Below are 23,515 nucleotides of genomic sequence, written 5' to 3'. Positions count from 1 at the left end.
AATAGATCTCTAAAGAAAATGTATTTTTTATTAAAAACGTGTGATTAATTTCTCGAAATAAAATAATTTTCAATAGAGAAACATTATTATCATGATAATTTAAATACATTATAAGAATCAATATATAATAAAATAAACACATTAGGATAAAAAAATTGTAATTCTTTTTATCATTAAAATAAATATTTGTTAAACGCATAATTGTATTATTTGTTATATAATAGATCGATCTTTATAAAAATTCAATACCTATTATATCAATATAAAACGCATACATATAATACAATGTATATATGAACTTACCTTCAGTTTCTGCGGCAACCAACGCGAAAAGCGTCACGGCAACCACGTGAAAGTGAAAGCGATGGTTTTGAAATTTCTGACAAGTTCCTTTCTGTACTCAATTACCAGAGATTTCGTTTATCGACATGCAATAGCGGATTATATGTACAATTGTACGTATTAAAAACACATCCAGATTTCTATCAATCAACCAAATTTAAAAATATTTTACATTTTTTTAAATTCACAAACTGTATCAAAATAAATTATTAAATATGTGAATGATCAGCGTTTTAAAAAAATAGATTGATTATATCGACTACAATCATGTAACAGTCATGTAACAATGAACTTAGCAAATGACATTTTACTCGTAAAAATTAGCATTCTAATTAACAATAAGCTCATATCAGCTGTTATCACAATAAAATATTGTGCTGTTGAAAATTAAGACACAATTATGTTCAAAATATGCAAAAATTAATATTGATACATACATAAGAATAGATATACGATTGTCGGTTGGCGAAAGATTGAATTTTTTTCTTATCAAAAACTAAACAAATAATTTAAAAAATAGATAATAAAATACATAATGAAATATGACGTAGAAAGATTATTTATATATTTTGATGGATTTTTGTTTTGATTTGGAATATAATCGAGCGTCGTCTTTTTGAAAAATTAAGATTTTCAATTATTCCACATTCTTTTTTATTTACTAAGGTAAAAATTGTACATTCACTTTCCCTTTTGTTCATTTGTATCTACATATGTATTGTCTCTTATGTGTATATATAAAACTTTTATAATTTTTATACATTTATATATTTATATTTTATGAAATATACTGTTACTTATATTTATACTTATACACGCTATTATGTTATATACATAACTTATCAAATATATCTAATAATACTATATAATTATATTACATAATTATATTACATAATTATATTATATAATTCTATAGTAATACATATTATTGATAAATATTTTCTTGTTTCATTGCGTAATAATGAATAAACTCGTCAAAGTGTATAGTTTGAGCAACAGTATGTCTGCATACGTTAACGCAATAAAAATTACTTCGTCCTTTTTAATTATAATTTATTTTTAACATGAGTGATATGATAGTAAGAAAAGTTATTTAGATTAATGATATTACAATTGTATTCTAAGAGGATGATACTATATTTAATATAAACTTAATTGTTTTAAAACTTAAAGAAGTCATGAAACCATATCGAATCATTACAATTACATTAACGAAAATATATGTTATATATCAATCTTTATTCGAATGTTTTTGTAGACGTTTAAAAAAGAAGTTAAAGATATATACAGTCTTCAAATACGTTTAAACATCTCATTAATAATCTCATTTGTTATGAACAATTATTATGAAAGTAATGTTAGCTATCTAAAAATATAATAATATTTTGTACCCAATTTTAATCCAGGACTATGTGAAACTCACAAAATATGCCAGCAAATGTACATAAATGCACATTATGTACATTTTTATTATGTGAGATGTATAAAAAGATGTTCAAAAAGTGCTAGAGAAAATAATTAATATTTATTTCGCCAAAGCAAATCCCAATCGATTATTCTTCATATCAAACTCTGTGTAGTAGCGACTAATAAAGATCCTGCCTAATATCCAATTTTTTTCATGCCAGTCACGTTCTACAAAGCCGCTTATACATATAGTTTTATGAAAAGTATCCTGCACAGAATTAAATATAAAATGTAAACTTCTTATACTTAAATAATTTAAACAATTTAGCTATAGTACTTACCGGGAACATGTAATCTTCACCGGTGAGACTAAATGCTTTACCACCCAAAATAAATTGGATTGTAGGTAACTGAGAAATTTGATCGCAATTCATCTTTAAAAAAAGGATAAAATCAAATTAGTAATTAATAATAGTTAATAAATATATTAAGTACGTTTAATCGAAACATAGGTTAATATCGCTGTTTTATAGAAGTTTATGTTTTATTTGAACGTACCTAATATTTATTTTTTATCGCTATACAGACTTTTTATATTTTATTTATCAAAGGCTACGTGTTTTGTAAAAAAACATATGATCGTTAACTTACTGCAGATTGTATAAAGGAATTAATAAATATAATTTTCTTTTTTGGACCCAGTATAAACATATTCTCTAGTTCAACGATAGTTTCACAGCTTTCTTCGCAAAGATTGACATCATTTATTACGATTCTACAAAGCGATAACGTTAATAATTTATTGAAACATAATTAACGTAATTTTAAAAATAACGTACTTATCCATAATAAATTGCCAGTGTCCTTTCCGACTAATAGGAATATATGTGAAATCGCCCTCGTAATGAGCAGGATCGGAACCACCCAATGTCAGTTTACCACCTAACTCGGCTGAAGTGTTTCTACATAAATTGCATATATTTATATCGTAACATGTATGAATGTATGTGATAATTAAGATTAAATTATATTTAATATAAAAATATAAATATTATTTTAATTTAAAATATTGTAATAATACAGAAATAATAAAAAATTAATTTTAAAATAAATTAATATTAAAATAAATATAAATATACATAGAAATGTAAAATATATGTATATATGTAATATTTATTTAATAAAAATTCTTGTTTAGAGATACGTATTGTTCGTAAGTAGAGAAGATATGTACCTATTTAGATAAAAACTGAAAATGGGTGATGATATTAGACCTTGCATTCATGTTGTCTAAGAGAGGCGTTACTCTATTGACAAATGTGTCGGAATATCCCAGGCCTAAGATACCATCAACTGGTGCATAATGAAATAAACGTTTTAAGATTGACGCTTGGTGGTTGCTCACTTCTATAAATGTTTGATTTTGAACATTCAGGCCGGCAACCTGAACAAAAAATGTATTGAAAAATTATGTCGTCATCGCCGTACGAAAAAACAATATGATTGCATAAGAAATGTTTAAATTACGATTATAGTTATAACTGAATTGGCGTGTTTAATGATGACTTACATTCACTATATCAGTAGATAGGAATCCTTCCATATGGTAATTGAAATATTTCATATGAAATGAAGTATTATTTGCTATATATGTTTTGGATTTTGTACTATCATATCGATTACGACTTACTGTAAAGCATTCAGTAATATCACAAATTAGTAACATTAGAAAGATTTTAAATACATACACACATTAAGAAGACAATCTGTCTCTCTCTCTCTCCCCCCCCCTCTCCCTCTCTCTCTTCTCATGATGTTGTCTTATTAATTTATAATAAATATACAATTTTCTTTCATAAAGTATTATATATGTTTAGGAATCATTACATATATAAATATTTTTGTCGAGTTATCAATCATCACTGTTTATCAAAACTTGTTTTTATTTTTAGAGAATGAACGTGATAAATTGTTTAAATTAATTTATGCATGCAAATTCCAAAATTTACCTTTGTAATATCTATGCTATAATATTAAGTGTTAAATTTGTATATCTATTATTAATATCTAAAATGTTCTAAGATTATATTTAAAAATATAATAGTAGATAATATACATATGTATATATGTATGTATGTATATATATATATATATATATATATATATATATTATTATTATTATTATTATTATTATTATTATTATTACATACATGTATATATGAATAAATTACTTACCACATGCATGGATTTTTTTGCACTTTTTGGAGAATATCCAAAGATTTGCATAACCAGTATCAAATATCACTCTAAATGTTTGCGGGGGAGTTCCAATGGTAATATTGCCATAGTACTTTATATTTTTATAATTGGATAAAAGTACTGAAGGAAGATTATCATTCAATGAACGAACTTTTCGTAAGTCGATATCAATTTCTTTCGAAGGTTGCTGAATGGAATTCCTTTTGTGCAATTAAATCATGAAATAATATAAAGAACATACTGTGATATATATATATATATATATATATATATATATATATAAACTTGCAAGCATATATGTATAAAATAAATTTATTATATTTATTTGATATGACTAGCAGATATTTTCAGATCGAATATAAATCATGAAAGTTTACATAAATTTTCAACATCTCAGAAATCAACTATAAACTTACATATTTACAATATAAGTACATTACGCACTTACATGTAATTATATCAGAAATTTATGAATTCGATGATCTTTCTAAATTATATGATCCTCATATTACATATACATCTCTAAAATATTACATATTTAATTTGCATCCCAGTCTTATATAAATCATATAAACGAACATTAATTTATTAACAAGAATTGTGCATGTAATTTCGCACAAAGAAATAATTTAAAAAGAAGTAACTGTGTCAAAGCAACAACTGCGTATTAAAAACAGGATACAGAGAACGTCAAGTAAAAAAATAATACAAAACAACTCATTATACCTATAGTCCGACCTAACGCGTGTAAATAACTCACAATTAAGTGATTTGACCTCCAAATCACAATATTTATGTCAACGTCGTCGTTTAAATATAGGTAAAATCAAAGTGGACAAAAGCGAACGGTATAAAATAACAAAGAGAATTACTTTCTCAAAAATATTCTTCTTTTATCTTTGACTAATAAATAAAAATATACGTTTGACCAAAGAAATTTTATTCAATTTGTGTCGAAGAATTATTTGCATTTGCACTAGCTACGCATTTAATCCAAGAAATCGGATGCGATTACGAGAAAAAAATCGATCTCTTGATCTTTATTGCCAATATATAATATATTATAAAATATATACTGACCTGTCCACATATGCGTCCGTCGTCACAAAAAGCGCTGTTACTATCACAAAAAGGCGAAACATATTTCTGAATTTATTTACTACTGAAACCTCAATTCGTGAAAATTTCAATCTCGAGTTTCTTTCGACACTTTATTACCAGATACTGAAAAATAAAGTGATGTCGCTTACTAAACATTCCTCTTAACACTGTATCGATATTCGAGCACAATGTTATATATGATATCGCGTGCCCCTATGATTGCTTGAACAGGGAGAGAACGCGCGAAATTCGAAAAATCATGATAGATTTCCATCGATCAATTTAATTTAAATATATTACATATTTTGCATGATTGTGCATCGTTAATTAAGAACATTTATTTTCTTAAATTCATTATTAATAATAAAAAACAATTCTTTCGAAAGAACATTATTTATATCAATTAGACAGACAATCGCGAATCATTAATTTTACGGTAGATAATTTTCAAAAAGTAATATTTGATCAAAATTTTTTTATCTAATTCTGTGTGGATAAATTATATAATTGTAAACCATTTTATTTTATGAAGTTTTTAGGTTTTTAAAGAGGAAAGGAAATATACATTATCTTGAAATATATATTATATATATATTTGAATATCCATTAATTTCATCATTTTTGCTATGAACTTGTTATGTTAACTTAGGGATAATATTAATATGGGTATTTTAGCCTTAAAAAAAAAATACTCTACAAAACTTATAAATCTATACTATATATATACATCTATTCTATCATATAATAGGTAAATTTGAAGAAAATGCAACAATATAAAATTTATGAAAGATATATTAAATCTCTAATAAGGAAACAAATTTTTTTTTAAATATGTGAATAATTTCTCGAAACAAGATAATTTTCAATAGTAAGAAACATTATTATGAAGATAATTTAAATATATTATAAAAATCAATGTATAATTAAATAACATATAATAAATAAATTATAGGATAAAAAATTGTAATTTCTTTTATTATTAAAACAAATATTTGTTAAGTATATAATTGAGTATATTAATTGTGATAATTGTTAATATTATTTGTTATAATAAATCGATCATTAAAAGCTAAATTCAATATTTATCGCATCGATATGTAACGGACACATACGTTACAATGTATACTCGTATATGAACTTATCTTTAGTTTCCGTGACGATCAACACGAAAAGCGTCACGGTCACCACGAGCCAGCGAAAGCGATGGTTTTAAAATTTCTGACAAGTTTCTTTCTGTACTCAGTTACTAGAGATCTCGTTTATCGACATGCAAACTATATATACAATTGCGGGTATTAGAAACACAGATCCTAACGATCAATCAAATTTAAAAATATTAATTTATTTAACATTTTTTTAATTAACACAAATTGTATTAAAATAAATAATTAAATATGTGCATGATTGATGAGGAAGCAATCAATATTTCGGAAGAATATATTATGTCGATTAGACAACCTTGAAAAATCAACTTAGCAAGTCATACGTTGTTCGCAAAAATTAGCATTCTAATTAGCAATAAGCTCATATCAGTTGCTTTCAATAAAATAATGGACTGTTGAAAATTAAGACACAATTATGTACAAATTATGCAAAAATTAATATTAGTACATACATACGAATAGATATACGATTGTTGGTTGGCGATTGGAAAAGATTGAATTTTTTTTCTTATCAAAAACTAAACAAATAATTTAAAAGATAGATAATAAAATACATATGGAAATATGACTTAGAAAGATTAATTATATATTTTGATGAATTCTTGTTTTGTTTTGGGACATAATCGGGCGTCGTCTTTTTGAAAAATTAAGATTTTTAATTATTCTACATTCTGTTTTATTTACTAAAGTAAAAATTGTATAGTCACTTTGCCTTTTGATCATTTGTGTCTACATATATGTACATTATATAATATATAACTCTTTGTGTATATTATATAATTATATATTATATAATTGTGTATATTATATAATTATATATTATATAATTGTGTATATTATATAATATATAATTTTTTGCATGTATAACTCTTTGTTTGATGAATGTTTTTGTAGATTAAAACAAAAATTGAGATATGCACAGTCTTCGAATACATTTACATATTTCGTTAAGTTTGAATAATTATTATGAAAGTTATGTTAATTATATAAAATAATATTTTATAAAATTCTTTTAATTCAAGACTATTGTGACTTATTCAAAACCTACAGAATATGCTATCAAATGTACATAAATGCACATTATGTATATTTTTATTTTGTAAGATGTATATTTTTGAAAAATGCTAGAGAAAATAGTTAATATTTATTTCGCCAAAGCAAATCCTACTCGATTATTTTTCATATCAAATTCGGTGTAGTAGCGGCCAATAAAACTACTGCCTAGAATCCATTTTATTCCAGGTATCTTTAATCCCAGAAAGCCGCACGTACATATAGTTTCATTAGTAATAACATCTAAGTGCTGTACGGAATTAAATATACAATGTAAACTTCTTATACTTAAATAATTTAAACAATTTACCTATATTACTTACCTGAAAGATGTAATCTTTACTGGTAAGATTGAATGCCTTATCACCCGAAATAAATTGGATTGTAGGTAACTCAGAAATTTGACTGCAGTTCACCTATATACAAAGTATAATATTAAATTAATAATTAATAATATTTAATAAATATATTAAGTGCATTTAACCGAAACGTGAATTAATATCACTATATTAACTTTCTATATTTTATTTATCAAAAACTACATGTTTTGTGTAGGAAAGATATAATTGTTTACTTACTATTTCCTCTCCATGCAAATTATTAGTTCCAATAAGTTCATTAATAAATCTGATATCTTTTTCTGGTCCAATTATTATAGCAGCATCTGTTTCAATGATAGTTTCACAGCTTTTTTTGCACAGATTGATATTATTTATTACGATTCTACAAAGCGATAACGTTAATAATTTATTGAAACGTAATTAACGTATTTTAAAAACTAACGTACTTATCCATGTTAAATTGCCAGTATCCTTTCTGACTAATAGGAATATATGTTAAATGGCCATCGTAATGAGCAGAATCGGAACCACCCAATGTCAATTTACCACCTAACTCGACTGAAGTGTCTCTGCACAAATTGCATACTTTTTATATATACGTATGTATGTATATGATAATTAAGATTAAATTATATTTAATATAAAAATATAAATATTATTTTAATTAAAAAATTGTAATAATATAGAAATAATAAAAATTTAATTTTAAAATAAATTAATATTAAAATAAATATAAATATACATACAGATGTAATATATATGTATATATATAATATTTATTTAATAAAAATTCTTGTTTAGAGATATGTATTGTTCTTAAGTAGAGAAGATATGTACCTATTTAGATAAAAACTGAAAATGGGTGATGATACCAGACCTTGTGCAATCATGTTGTCGAAGACAGGCGTTACTCTATGGACAGATTTGCTGGAATAACCCAAGCCTAAGATACCATCAAATGGTACAGAATCAAATAAATTGTTTGAAATGTCGCTCACTTCTACAAATGTTTGATTCTGAACAATGAGGCCGGCAATCTAAATAAAATTTGTGTTGAAATAATATATCGTTATCGCCGAACGAAAAAACAATATAATTGCTTAAGAAATGTTTAAATTACGATAGTTGTAACTAAATTGGTTTGTTTAATGATGACTTACATTCACTATATCAGTAGATAGGACTCCTTTTATATCATAATCGAAGTATTTCATATGAAATAAAGAACTATTTGCTATATATGTGCTGGATTTTGTACTATCATATTGATTATGTTTTACTGTAAGGCATATTCAATAATATCACAAATTAGCAATATTAGAAAGAATTAAAAAAATATATATATATTTTTCAAACCTATATGTGTGTGTGTGTGTGTGTGTGTGTGTGTGTGTGTGTGTGTGTGTGTGCGTGTGTGTAGTTTTATTGGTCATTTATTAAATAATTTTCATTTAATCAGTATCGTTCTTTAGGAAAACATTTAGGAACACACACAGATACACAAACACACGCAAGCACACATACACACACAAATATATTATTGCGTATATGTATATACAAATAAATTACAACAAACAGAGATGTTGCATCTTTTAGAGAATATCCAAAGATTTGAGGAACCAATACCAAATTCCACTCTAAATGTTTGTGGCGGAGTTCCAATGGTAATATTGCCATAGTACTTTATGTTTTCATAATTGGATAAAAGTACTGAAGGAAGATTATCATTCAATGAACGAACTTTTCGTAAGTCGATATCAATTTTTTTCGAAGGTTGCTGAATGGAATTCCTTTTGTGCAATGAAATCATGAAATAATATAAAGAACATTCCGTGATATATATATATATATATATATATATATATATATATAAAAACTTGCAAACATATATGTATAAAATAAATTTATCACATTTATTTGATATGACTAACAGATATTTTCAGACCCAATATAAATCATGAAAGTCTACATAAATTTTCAACATCTTAGAAATCAATTATAAAGTTACATATTTACCATAAAGGTACATTATGTATTTAATGTAATTATATCAGAAATTTATTATTTATTCGATGATCTTTCTAAATTATATGATCCCCATATTACATATACACATTTCTAAAGTAATATTTAATTTGTATCCCAGTCTTATATAAATCATATAATTTAACGGATATTAATTTTTTATTAATGAGAATTGTGCATGTAATTTTATACAAAGAAGTAATTTGAAAAGAAGTAATTGTGTCAAAGCAACAACTGTGTAATAAAAATAGGATACAGAGAATGTCAAGTAAACAAATAATACAAAAGAACTCATTATACCTTATAATCGGATCTAATGCGTGTAAATAACTCACAATTAGGTGATTTAACCTCCAATCACAATATTTATGTCAATGTCGTCGTTTAAATATAGGTAAAATCAAAGTGGACAAAAACGAACGTTACGAAAGAACAAAGAGAATTACTTTTCAAAAATATTCTTCTCTTATCTACTCTTTGACTAATAAATAAAAATATACGTTTTGACCAAAGAAATTTTATCCAATTTGTGTCGAAGCATTATTTGCATTTGCACTAGCTACGCATTTATCCAAGAAATCGGATGCGATTACGAGAAAAAAATCGATCTCTATAATCTTGATCTTTATTGCTAATATATAATATATTATAAAATATATACTGACCTGTACAAATGCGCCATTATAACCAAATCGGCCGTTACAAGGAGCATCATTGCTACCACAAAAAGACGAAATTTTTCCGAATTTATTTACAATTTAAATCTCAATTCGTGAAAATTTGAACGTCGAGTTTCTTTGGACACTATATGACCAGATATACAGAAAAATAAAGTGATGTCGCTTACTAATACTTCTCTTAACACTGTATAGATTTTCGAACACAGCGTTATATATGTATATGATCGCGTGCCCCTATGTTGATTGCTTGAAATGATTGGAAGAAAACGCGCGAAACATTCAAAAAACCCTAATAGGTTTCCATCGATCAATTTAATTTAAATATATCATATTTTGCATGATTGTGTATCCTTATTAAAGAACATTTATTTTCTAAATTCATTATTAATAATAAAAAACAATTCTTTCGAAAGAACATTTGTTCGAAATTCATAAAATTATTTCCGGTTTAAAATTGCATTAGTTAAAATCCGCATTCTTTCGATATTAAAAGTTCGACAATTTGAAATTAACGGGCGTCAAAAAACTTCTCGAATTATCTAATTGTCTGAAAAACTAAACCGTCCGCGTTATCTCTAGCTTTTTTCGCCGCATAAGAAACGCTCGTTATAAACATTTGGCGAAACAATACCAACCAGCAAAGTTAGCGCAGCACACGGGCATGCGCGCTCATACGTCATAATCGAACGTCGTCTTTTTGAAAAATTAAGATTTTTAATTATTCCACATTCTTCTTTATTTATTTATTTATTAAAATAAAAATTGTACGTTCACTTTCCCTTTTGTTCATTTGTGTCTACATATATATATATTGTCTCTTATGTGTATATATAAAACTTTTATAATTTTTATACATTTATATATTTATATTTTATGAAATATACTGTTACTGATATTTATACTTATACACGCTATTATCTTATTTACATATCTTATCAAATATATCTAATTATATTATATAATTATATTACATAATTATATTATATAATTATATAGTAATACATATTATTGATAAATATTATCTTGTTTCATTGCGTAATAATGAATAAACTCGTCAAAGTGTACAGTTTGAGCAACAGTAGGTCTGCATACGTTAACGCAATAAAAATTACGTCGTTCTTTTTAATTATAATTTATTTTTGACATGAGTGATATGATAGTAAGAAAAGTTATTTAGATTAATGATATTACAATTGTTCCAAGAGGATGATAATATATTTGATATAAACTTAATTGTTTTAAAACTTAAAGAAGTGAATCGATATGAAACCATATCGAATCATTACAATTAACGAAAATATATGTTATATATCACTCTTCATTTGATGAATGTTTTTGTAAACTTTTAAAAAAGAAGTTAAAGATATATACAGTCTTCAAATACGTTTAAATATCTCATTAATAATCTCATTTGTTATGAACAATTATTATGAAAGTAATGTTAGCTATCTAAAAATATAATAATATTTTGTACCCAATTTTAATCCAGGACTATGTGAAACTCACAAAATATGCCACCAAATGTACATAAATGCACATTATGTACATTTTTATTATGTAAGATGTATAAAAAGATGTTTAAAACGTGCTAGAGAAAATAGTTAATATTTATTTGGCCAAAGCAAATCCCAATCGATTATTCTTCATATCAAACTCGATGTAGTAGCGACTAATAAAGATACTACCTAATATCCAATTTATATCATCCCTGTCAAACCGGTTCACAACGCCGCTTAGACATATAGTTTTATTTAAATAATGCTGTACAGAATTAAATATAAAATGTAAACTTCTTATACTTAAATAATTTAAACAATTTAGCTATAGTTAGCTATACTTACCGGGAACATGTAATCTTTACTGGTGAGATTAAATGCTTTACCACCCAAAATAAATTGGATTGTAGGTAACTGAGAAATTTGATCGCAATCCATCTTTAAAAAAAGGATAAAATCGAATTAGTAATTAATAATAGTTAATAAATATATTAAGTAAGTTTAATCGAAACGTAGGTTAATATCGTTGTTTTTTGAAGTTTATGTTTTATTTGAACGTACCTAATATTTATTTTTTATCGCTATACAGACTTTTTATATTTTATTTATTAAAGGCTACGTGTTTTATAAAACATATGATCGTTAACTTACTGAAGTTTGTATAAGTGTATCAATAAATGTAATATTCTTTCTTGGTCCCATTATAAACCTATTCTCTAGTTCAATGATAGTTTCACAGCTTTCACCGCAAATATTGATATCATTTATTAGTATTCTGCAAAGCGATAACGTTAATAATTTATTGAAATATGATTAACGTAATTAAAAAAATAACGTACTTATCCATAATAAATTGCCAGTGTCCTGTCCGACTAATAGGAATATATGTGAAATCGCCCTCGTAAAGAGCAGAATCGGAACCACCCAATGTCAGTTTACCACTTAACTCGGCTGAAGTATCTCTGCACAAATTGCATACATTTATATCGTAATATGTATGTATGTATGTGATAATTAAGATTACATTATATTTAATATAAATATATAAATATTATTTTAATTTATAATATTGTAATAATACAGAAATAATAAAAATTTAATTTTAAAATAAATTAAAATAAATATAAATATACATACAGATGTAATATATATGTATATATGTAATATTGATTTAATAAAAATTTTTGTTTAGAGATATTATTCGTAATTAGAGAAGATATGTACCTATTTAGATAAAAACTGAAAATGGGTGATGATACCAGACCTTGTGCAATCATGTTGTCTAAGAGAGGCGTTTCTCTATCGACAGATATGTCGGAATATCCCAGACCTAAGATACCATCAACTGGTGCATAAAGAAATAAACGTTCTACGATTGACACTTGATGGTTGCTCACTTCTATAAATGTTTGATTTTGAACATTCAGGCCGGCAATCTAAATGAAATATATATTAAAAAATTATGTCGTCGTACGAAATCACAATATGATTGCATAAGGAATGTTTAAACTACGATTATAGTTGTAACTGAATTGGCTTGTTTAATGATGACTTACATTCACTATGTCAGTAGATAGGAATCCTTCTATATGGTAACCACCGGAATATTTCATATGAAATGAAGTATTACTTGCTATATATGTACTGGATTTTGTACTATCATATCGATTACGTTTTACTGTAAAGCATATTCAGTAATCACAAATTAGCAAAATTAAAAAGATTTTAAATACATACACACACATTAATAAGACAATCTCTCTTTCGCCCTCCCTCCCTCTCTCCCTCTCCCTCCCACTACCCCCTCTCTCTCTCTCTGTTTATCTTTTTATGTTGTTGTCTTATTAATTTATAATAAATATACAATTTTCTTTCATAAAGCATTATATATGTGTAGGAATCATTACATATATAAATATTTTTGTCAAGTTATCAATCACCACTGTTTATCAAAATTTGTTTGTATTTTTTCAGAGAATGAATGTGTTAAATTGTTTAAATTAACTTATGCATGCAAATTCCAAAATTTGCTGATGTAATATTTACACTATAACATTAAGTGTTAAATTTGTATCTACTTTACTTATTTTTAAAATGTTTCAAGACTTATATTTGAAGAATTTAATAGTAGATGATACACATATGTATGTATGTATGTATGTATGTATATATATATATATTATTACATACGTGTATATATAAAAAAATTACTTACAACAAGCAGGACTGTTGCATTTTTTGGAGAGTATCCAAAGATTTGGAGAACCAATGTCAAATATCACTCTAAATGTTTGCGGGGGAGTTCCAATGGTAATATTGCCATAGTACTTTATGTTTTTATAATTGGATAAAAGTACTGAAGGAAGATTATCATTCAATGAACGAACTTTTCGTAAGTCGATATCAATTTTTTTCGAAGGTTGCTGAATGGAATTCCTTTTGTGCAATTAAATCATGAAATAATATAAAGGTCATACTGTGATATATATATATATATATATATATATATATATATATATATAAACTTGCAAACATATATGTATAAAATAAATTTATTATATTTATTTGATATGACTAGCAGATATTTTCAGATCCAATATAAAGCATGAAAGTCTACATAAATTTTTAACATCTCAGAAATCAACTATAAATAACTTACATATTTACAATATAAGTATATTACGCACTTACATGTAATTATATCAGAAATGTATGAATACAATGATCTTTCTAAATTATATGATCCTCATATTACATATACATCTCTAAAGTAATATTTAATTTGTACCTCAGTCTTATATAAATCATATAACTTAACGGACATTAATTTATTATTACCAAGAATTGTGCATGTAATTTCACACAAAGAAATAATTTAAAAAGAAGTAACTGTGTCAAAGCAACAACTGTGTATTAAAAATAGGAGAATGTCAAGTAAAAAAATAATACAAAACAAGTCATTATATTAAGTTCGATCTAATGCGTGTAAATAACTCACAATTAGGTGAGTTGACCTCCAATCACAATATTTATGTTAACGTCGTCGTTTAAAAATAAATAAAATCAATGTGGACAAAAATGAACGTTACGAAAGAACAAAGAGAATTACTTTTCAAAAATATTCTTCTCTTATCTACTCTTTGACTAATAAATAAAAATATACGTTTTGAAATTGACGTTTTAATAAAGAAATTTTATCCAATTTGTGTTGAAACATTATTTGCATTTGCACTAGCTACGCATTTAATCCAAGAAATCGGATGCGATTACGAGAAAAAAATCGATCTCTATAATCTTGATCTTTATTGCCAATATATAATATATTATAAAATATATACTGACCTGTCCACATATGCGTCGGACGTCATAAAAAGCGCCATTGCTACTACAAAAAGGTGAAACATAATTCTGAATTTATTTACTATTGAAATCTCGATTCGTGAAAATTTGATCGTCGAATTTCGTTCGACACTATATGATTAGATACACAGAAAAATAAAGTGATGTCGCTTACTAATACTTCTCTTAACACTGTATCGATTTTCGAACACAGCGTTATATATGTGTATGATCGCGTGCCCCTATGTTGATTGCTTGAACGGGGAGAAAACGCGCGAAACATTCGAAAAATCCTAATAGATTTCCATCGATCAGTTTAATGTAAATATATCATATTTGACATGATCATGTACCTTTAATTAATTACGTTTATTTACATAAGTTTATGATTAATAATAAAAAACATTTCTTTCGAAAGAACATTTGTTCGAAATTCATAAAATTATTCCGGTTCAAAATTGCATTAGTTAAAATCCGCATTCTTTCGGTATTAAAAGTTCGAAAATTTGAAATTAACGGGTGTCGAGAAACTTCTCGAATTATCTATTTGTCTGAAAAATTAAACCGTCCGTGTTATCGCTTTTTTCGCCGCATAAGAAACGCTCGTTATAAACATTTGGCAAAATAATGTCAACTAGCAAAGTTAGCGCAGCGCACGGGCATGCGCGCCCATACGTTACGATCAGTTGATTGCCAATCAGCTGATCGAAAAAAATCGTGCGCATGACGACTGTAAAAATCTCAACGCCAGATCTCATCGGCGACCAATTGTACGCGGCGCCATAAGATCAGCGCTAAAATATAAAATTCATTGGTCCACGTCGCAACGGGCCCAAAATTCCGTTCGCTATATAATGGGCACCGCGCGTGGACCCCTCTTGCACTTTTCGAAGTCTCGCACTTTTCGCTATTGTTGAACCGCTTAGTAAAACTGCTCGCTTTGTTAAATCGCTCTGTTACAGTACCGGCCAGAATTATATCACATTTTGGTTTTTTGAGTATAACTTTCGTTAAAGTGCATCGAATACGCTAAATATTTTACAGTTGTTTTCATTAATTTAAGAAAAGTTATTTCTTCAATAAGCTATACTTACTATCAAAACATGTCATGATTTGATAAAGATCCGTGCACTTTAAAACAATATACTCAAAAAACCAAAATGTGATATAATTTTGGCCGGTACTGTAAACGCTATTCCGTTATACGACCGCATACTCACACGGATTTTTGCATATCTCTCTTTTTGTTAAACCGCTGATCAAATGCCTTATAACGACCGCTATTTCGACAACGATTAACCGATTACGGATCCGAAAACGCTAAGTCCGCTGAACCGCTCCTGGCATTGTGTACGAAAACCTCCTGCACTGTGTTGCAACGCTCGTTGTCGCGAATCGCAATCACTACACTGAACACTTGTCATTTTTAATTTTTGATCAAAAATTAAACAAATAATTTAAAAGATAGATAATAAAATACATAATGAAATATGACGTAGAAAGATTATTTATATATTTTGATGAATTTTTGTTTTGATTTGGAACATAATCGAGCGTCCTATTTTTGAAAAATTAAGATTTTTAATTATTCCACATTCTTTTTTATTTATTTATTTATTAAATATTTATAAAAATTGTACATTCACTTTCCCTTTTGTTCATTTGTGTCTACATATATGTACTGCCTCTTATGTGTATATATAAAACTTTTATAATTTTTATACATTTATATATTTATATTTTATGAAATATACTGTTACTTATATTTATACTTATACACGCTATTATCTTATTTACATATCTTATCAAATATATCTAATTATATTATATAATTATATTACATAATTATATTATATAATTATATAGTAATACATAGTATTGATAAATATTATCTTGTTTCATTGCGTAATAATGAATAAACTCGTCAAAGTGTACAGTTTGAGCAACAGTAGGTCTGCATACGTTAACGCAATAAAAATTACGTCGTTCTGTTTAATTATAATTTATTTTTAACATGAGTGATATGATAGTAAGAAAAGTTATTTAGATTAATGATATTACAATTGTTCCAAGAGGATGATACTATATTTGATATAAACTTAATTGTTTTAAAACTTAAAGAAGTTATGAAACCATATCGAATTATTACAATTACATTAACGAAAATATATGTTATATATCACTCTTCATTTGATGAATGTTTTTGTAAACTTTTAAAAAAGAAGATAAAGATATATACAGTCTTCAAATACGTTTAAATATCTCATTAATAATCTCATTTGTTATGAACAATTATTATGAAAGTAATGTTAGCTATCTAAAAATATAATAATATTTTGTACCCAATTTTAATCCAGGACTATGTGAAACTCACAAAATATGCCAGCAAATGTACATAAATGCACATTATGTACATTTTTATTATGTAAGATGTATAAAAAGATGTTTAAAACGTGCTAGAGAAAATAGTTAATATTTATTTGGCCAAAGCAAATCCCAATCGATTATTCTTCATATCAAACTCGATGTAGTAGCGACTAATAAAGATACTACCTAATATCCAATTTATATCATCCCTGTCAAACCGGTTCACAACGCCGCTTAGACATATAGTTTTATTTAAATAATGCTGTACAGAATTAAATATAAAATGTAAACTTCTTATACTTAAATAATTTAAACAATTTAGCTATAGTTAGCTATACTTACCGGGAACATGTAATCTTTACTGGTGAGATTAAATGCTTTACCACCCAAAATAAATTGGATTGTAGGTAACTGAGAAATTTGATCGCAATCCATCTTTAAAAAAAGGATAAAATCGAATTAGTAATTAATAATAGTTAATAAATATATTAAGTAAGTTTAATCGAAACGTAGGTTAATATCGTTGTTTTTTGAAGTTTATGTTTTATTTGAACGTACCTAATATTTATTTTTTATCGCTATACAGACTTTTTATATTTTATTTATTAAAGGCTACGTGTTTTATAAAACATATGATCGTTAACTTACTGAAGTTTGTATAAGTGTATCACTAAATGTAATATTCTTGCTTGGTCCCATTATAAACTTATTCTCTAGTTCAATGATAGTTTCACAGCTTTCACCGCAAATATTGATATCATTTATTAGTATTCTGCAAAGCGATAACGTTAATAATTTATTGAAATATGATTAACGTAATTAAAAAAATAACGTACTTATCCATAATAAATTGCCAGTGTCCTGTCCGACTAATAGGAATATATGTGAAATCGCCCTCGTAAAGAGCAGAATCGGAACCACCCAATGTCAGTTTACCACTTAACTCGGCTGAAGTGTCTCTGCACAAATTGCATACATTTATATCGTAATATGTATGTATGTATGTGATAATTAAGACTACATTATATTTAATATAAATATATAAATATTATTTTAATTTAAAATATTGTAATAATACAGAAATAATAAAAATTTAATTTTAAAATAAATTAAAATAAATATAAATATACATACAGATGTAATATATATGTATATATGTAATATTGATTTAATAAAAATTCTTGTTTAGAGATATTATTCGTAATTAGAGAAGATATGTACCTATTTAGATAAAAACTGAAAATGGGTGATGATACCAGACCTTGTGCAATCATGTTGTCTAAGAGAGGCGTTTCTCTATCGACAGATATGTCGGAATATCCCAGACCTAAGATACCATCAACTGGTGCATAAAGAAATAAACGTTCTACGATTGACACTTGATGGTTGCTCACTTCTATAAATGTTTGATTTTGAACATTCAGGCCGGCAATCTAAATGAAATATATATTAAAAAATTATGTCGTCATCGTCGTACGAAATCACAATATGATTGCATAAGAAATGTTTAAACTACGATTATAGTTGTAACTGAATTGGCTTGTTTAATGATGACTTACATTCACTATGTCAGTAGATAGGAATCCTTCCATATGGTAACCACCGGAATATTTCATATGAAATGAAGTATTACTTGCTATATATGTACTGGATTTTGTACTATCATATCGATTACGTCTTACTGTAAAGCATATTCAGTAATATCACAAATTAGCAAAATTAAAAAGATTTTAAATACATACACACACATTAATAAGACAATCTCTCTTTCGCCCTCCCTCCCTCTCTCCCTCTCCCTCCCACTACCCCCTCTCTCTCTCTCTGTTTATCTTTTTATGTTGTTGTCTTATTAATTTATAATAAATATACAATTTTCTTTCATAAAGCATTATATATGTTTAGGAATCATTACATATATAAATATTTTTGTCGAGTTATCAATCACCACTGTTTATCAAAATTTGTTTGTATTTTTTCAGAGAATGAACGTGTTAAATTGTTTAAATTAACTTATGCATGCAAATTCCAAAATTTGCTGATGTAATATTTACACTATAACATTAAGTATTAAATTTGTATCTACTTTACTAATTTTTAAAATGTTTCAAGACTTATATTTGAAGAATATAATAGTAGATGATACACATATGTATGTATGTATGTATGTACAATATGTATGTATGTATATATATATATATATATATATATATATATATATATATTATTACATACATGTATATATAAAAAAATTACTTACAACAAGCAGGACTGTTGCACTTTTTGGAAAGTATCCAAAGATTTGGGGAACCAATGTCAAATATCACACTAAATGTTTGCGGGGGAGTTCCAATGGTAATATTGCCATAGTACTTTATGTTTTTATAATTGGATAAAAGTACTGAAGGAAGATTATCATTCAATGAACGAACTTTTCGTAAGTCGATATCAATTTTTTTCGAAGGTTGCTGAATGTAATTCCTTTTGTGCAATTAAATCATGAAATAATATAAAGGACATACTGTGATATATATATATATATATATATATATATATATATATATAAACTTGCAAACATATATGTATAAAATAAATTTATTATATTTATTTGATATGACTAGCAGATATTTTCAGATCCAATATAAATCATGAAAGTCTACATAAATTTTTAACATCTCAGAAATTAACTATAAACTTATATATTTACAATATAAGTATATTACGCACTTACATGTAATTATATCAGAAATTTATGAATACAATGATCTTTCTAAATTATATGATCCTCATATTACATATACATCCGTAAAGTAATATTTAATTTGTACCTCAGTCTTATATAAATCATATAACTTAACGGACATTAATTTATTATTAACAAGAAATGTGCATGTAATTTCACACAAAGAAATAATTTAAAAAGAAGTAACTGTGTCAAAGCAATAACTGTGTATTAAAAATAGGAGAACGTCAAGTAAAAAATAATACAAAACAAGTCATTATACCTATAGTTCGACCTAATGCGTGTAAATAACTTACAATTAGCTGTTTGACCTCCAATCACAATATTTATGTCAACGTCGTCGTTTAAATATAGGTAAAATCAAAGTGGACAAAAACGAACGTTACGAAAGAACAAAGAGAATTACTTTTCAAAAATATTTTTCTCTTATCTACTCTTTGACTAATAAATAAAAATATACGTTTTGACCAAAGAAATTTTATCCAATTTGTGTCGAAGCATTATTTGCATTTGTACTAGCTACGGATTTATCCAAGAAATCGGATGCGATTACGAGAAAAAAATCGATCTCTATAATCTTGATCTTTATTGCCAATATATAATATATTATAAAATATATACTGACCTGTCCACATATGCGTCGGACGTCATAAAAAGCGATGTTGCTACTACAAAAAGGTGAAACATAATTCTGAATTTATTTACTATTGAAATCTCGATTCGTGAAAATTTGAACGTCGAATTTCGTTCGACACTATATGATTAGATACACAGAAAAATAAAGTGATGTCGCTTACTAATACTTCTCTTAACACTGTATCGATTTTCGAGCACAGTTATATATGTGTATGATCGCGTGCCCCTATGTTGATTGCTTGAACGGGGAGAAAACGCGCGAAACATTCGAAAAATCCTAATAGATTTCCATCGATCAGTTTAATTTAAATATATCATATTTGACATGATCATGTACCTTTAATTAATTACGTTTATTTACATAAGTTTATGATTAATAATAAAAAACATTTCTTTCGAAAGAACATTTGTTCGAAATTCATAAAATTATTCCGGTTCAAAATTGCATTAGTTAAAATCCGCATTCTTTCGGTATTAAAAGTTCGAGAATTTGAAATTAACGGGTGTCGAGAAACTTCTCGAATTATCTATTTGTCTGAAAAACTAAACCGTCCGTGTTATCTCACGCTTTTTTCGCCGCATAAGAAACGCTCGTTATAAACATTTGGCAAAACAATGTCAACCAGCAAAGTTAGCGCAGCGCACGGGCATGCGCGCCCATACGTCACGATCAGTTGATTGCCAATCAGCTGATTGAAAAAAATCGTGCGCATGACGACTGTAAAAATCTCAACGTCAAACCTCATCGGCGACCAATTGTACGCGGCGCCATGAGATCAGCGCTAATATATAAAATTCATTGATCCACGTCGCAACGGGCCCAAAATTCCGTTCGCTATATAATGGGCACCGCGCGTGGACCCCTCTTGCACTTTTCGAAGTCTCGCACTTTTCGCTATTGTTGAACCGCTTAGTAAAACTGCTCGCTTTGTTAAATCGCTCTGTTACAGTACCGGCCAGAATTATATCACATTTTGGTTTTTTGAGTATAACTTTCGTTAAAGTGCATCGAATACGCTAAATATTTTACAGTTGTTTTCATTAATTTATGAAAAGTTATTTCTTCAATAAGCTATACTTACTATCAAAACATGTCATGATTTGATAAAGATCCGTGCACTTTAAAACAATATACTCAAAAAACCAAAATGTGATATAATTTTGGCCGGTACTGTAAACGCTATTCCGTTATACAACCGCATACTCACACGGATTTTTGCATATCTCTCTTTTTGTTAAACCGCTGATCAAATGCCTTATAACGACCGCTATTTCGACAACGATTAACCGATTACGGATCCGAAAACGCTAAGTCCGCTGAACTGCTCCTGGCATTGTGTACGAAAACCTCCTGCACGGTGTGCAACGCTCATTGTCGCGAATCCCAATCACTACACTGAACACTTGTCATTTTTAACTGTAATAAAAATTTTTGACTGTAATAAAGTTCCGTCCTTCTTGTATAATCGAGGCACACTTTTCTCACTCAAAGACCTTCCTCTTCCACCGTTCACTGTCAGATTCGCTCGCGAACAACATTATTTATATCGACTAGACAAACAATCATTAATTTTACGATAGATAATTTTCAAAAACTTATATTTCATTAATCAACATTTTTTTTCTAATTCTGTGCGGATAAATTATATAATTGTAAACCATTTTATTTTATGAAGTTTTTAGGTTTTTAAACAGGAAAGGAAATATACATGATCAATATTGAAATATATACTTGAATATCCATTAATTTCATAATTTTTGCTATGATTTTTGCTTGTTATGTTAATTTAGGGATAATATTAATTTGGATATTTTAGCCCAAAATACTCTACAAAACTTATAACTATATAGATGTATACATCTATTCCATCGTATAATAGGTAAATTTGAAGAAAATGCAACAATATAAAATTTATGAAAGATATATTTAAACTCTAATAAGGAAACATATTTTTTTTAAATATGTGATTAATTTCTCGAAATAAGATAATTTTCAATAGTAAAAAACATTATTATGAAGATAATTTAAATACAATATATAAATCAATGTATAATAAAATAACATATAATAAACACATTATAGGATAAAAAATTGTAATTTCTTTTATTATTAAAGCAAATATTTGTTAAGCATATAATTGAGTATATTAATTGTGATAATTGTTAATATTATTTGTTATAATAAATCGATCATTAAATATTAAATTCAATATTTATCGCATTGAAATGTAACGGATACATACGATACAATGTATATATGAACTTATTTTTAGTTTCTGTGACGATCAACACGAAAAGCGTCACGGTCACCACGAGTAAGTGAAAGCGATGGTTTTAAAATTTCTGACAAGTTTCTTTCTGTATTCAGTTACTAGAGATCTCGTTTATCGACATGCAATTGCAAACTATATATACAATTGCGAGTATTAGAAACACAGATCCTATCGATCAATCAAATTTAAAAATATTAATTTATTTAACATTTTTTTAATTAACACAAATTGTATTAAAATAAATAATTAAATATGTGCATGATGAGGCAGCAATCAATAATTTGGAAGAATAG

The 23,515-nt window shown here is 26.7% G+C and overlaps 2 protein-coding genes and 1 pseudogene across 5 annotated transcripts; all 3 read right to left on the bottom strand.

Annotated features, from left to right (window-relative positions):
* Positions 1-1,378: 1,378 nt before the first annotated feature.
* LOC105248321 lies at positions 1,379-5,285 on the bottom strand (annotated as a pseudogene).
* A 2,021-nt stretch (positions 5,286-7,306) lies between these two features.
* Positions 7,307-10,573, bottom strand: LOC105248337 (lysosomal aspartic protease). The gene is made up of 8 exons (XM_025407338.1): positions 10,357-10,573; positions 9,236-9,456; positions 8,827-8,945; positions 8,504-8,703; positions 8,113-8,235; positions 7,904-8,048; positions 7,649-7,741; positions 7,307-7,575 (listed from the first exon to the last, which is right to left on the bottom strand). The coding sequence occupies exons 1-8, from the start codon at positions 10,404-10,406 to the stop codon at positions 7,417-7,419; spliced, it is 1,110 nt and encodes a 369-aa protein (XP_025263123.1). The 5' UTR covers positions 10,407-10,573; the 3' UTR covers positions 7,307-7,416.
* Positions 10,574-11,798: 1,225 nt separating this feature from the next.
* Positions 11,799-21,154, bottom strand: LOC112637054 (lysosomal aspartic protease-like). 4 transcript variants are annotated; one of them, XM_025407336.1, is made up of 8 exons: positions 20,939-21,154; positions 14,083-14,303; positions 13,424-13,545; positions 13,092-13,303; positions 12,707-12,829; positions 12,519-12,642; positions 12,213-12,305; positions 11,799-12,132 (listed from the first exon to the last, which is right to left on the bottom strand). In XM_025407336.1, exons 1-8 carry the CDS (start codon positions 20,998-21,000, stop codon positions 11,980-11,982), a joined length of 1,110 nt encoding a protein of 369 aa, XP_025263121.1. In that variant the 5' UTR covers positions 21,001-21,154; the 3' UTR covers positions 11,799-11,979. The 4 variants fall into 4 exon arrangements, with proteins under 4 accessions (XP_025263121.1, XP_025263119.1, XP_025263122.1 ...); XM_025407334.1 differs by lacking the exon at positions 20,939-21,154 and adding an exon at positions 15,210-15,391 and having other exon boundaries at positions 11,804-12,132; XM_025407335.1 differs by lacking the exons at positions 11,799-12,132; positions 12,213-12,305; positions 12,519-12,642; ... (2 more) ...; positions 13,424-13,545; positions 14,083-14,303 and adding exons at positions 17,509-17,835; positions 17,916-18,008; positions 18,222-18,345; ... (2 more) ...; positions 19,133-19,254; positions 19,831-20,051 and having other exon boundaries at positions 20,939-21,147.
* Positions 21,155-23,515: the final 2,361 nt, after the last annotated feature.

This window comes from Camponotus floridanus, unplaced genomic scaffold (assembly GCF_003227725.1).
Source record: "Camponotus floridanus strain SB8 unplaced genomic scaffold, Cflo_v7.5 scaffold17, whole genome shotgun sequence".
In the NCBI taxonomy this organism is placed as follows: Eukaryota; Metazoa; Arthropoda; class Insecta; order Hymenoptera; family Formicidae; genus Camponotus; species Camponotus floridanus.
This window is presented reverse-complemented; position numbering and strand designations above follow the sequence as displayed.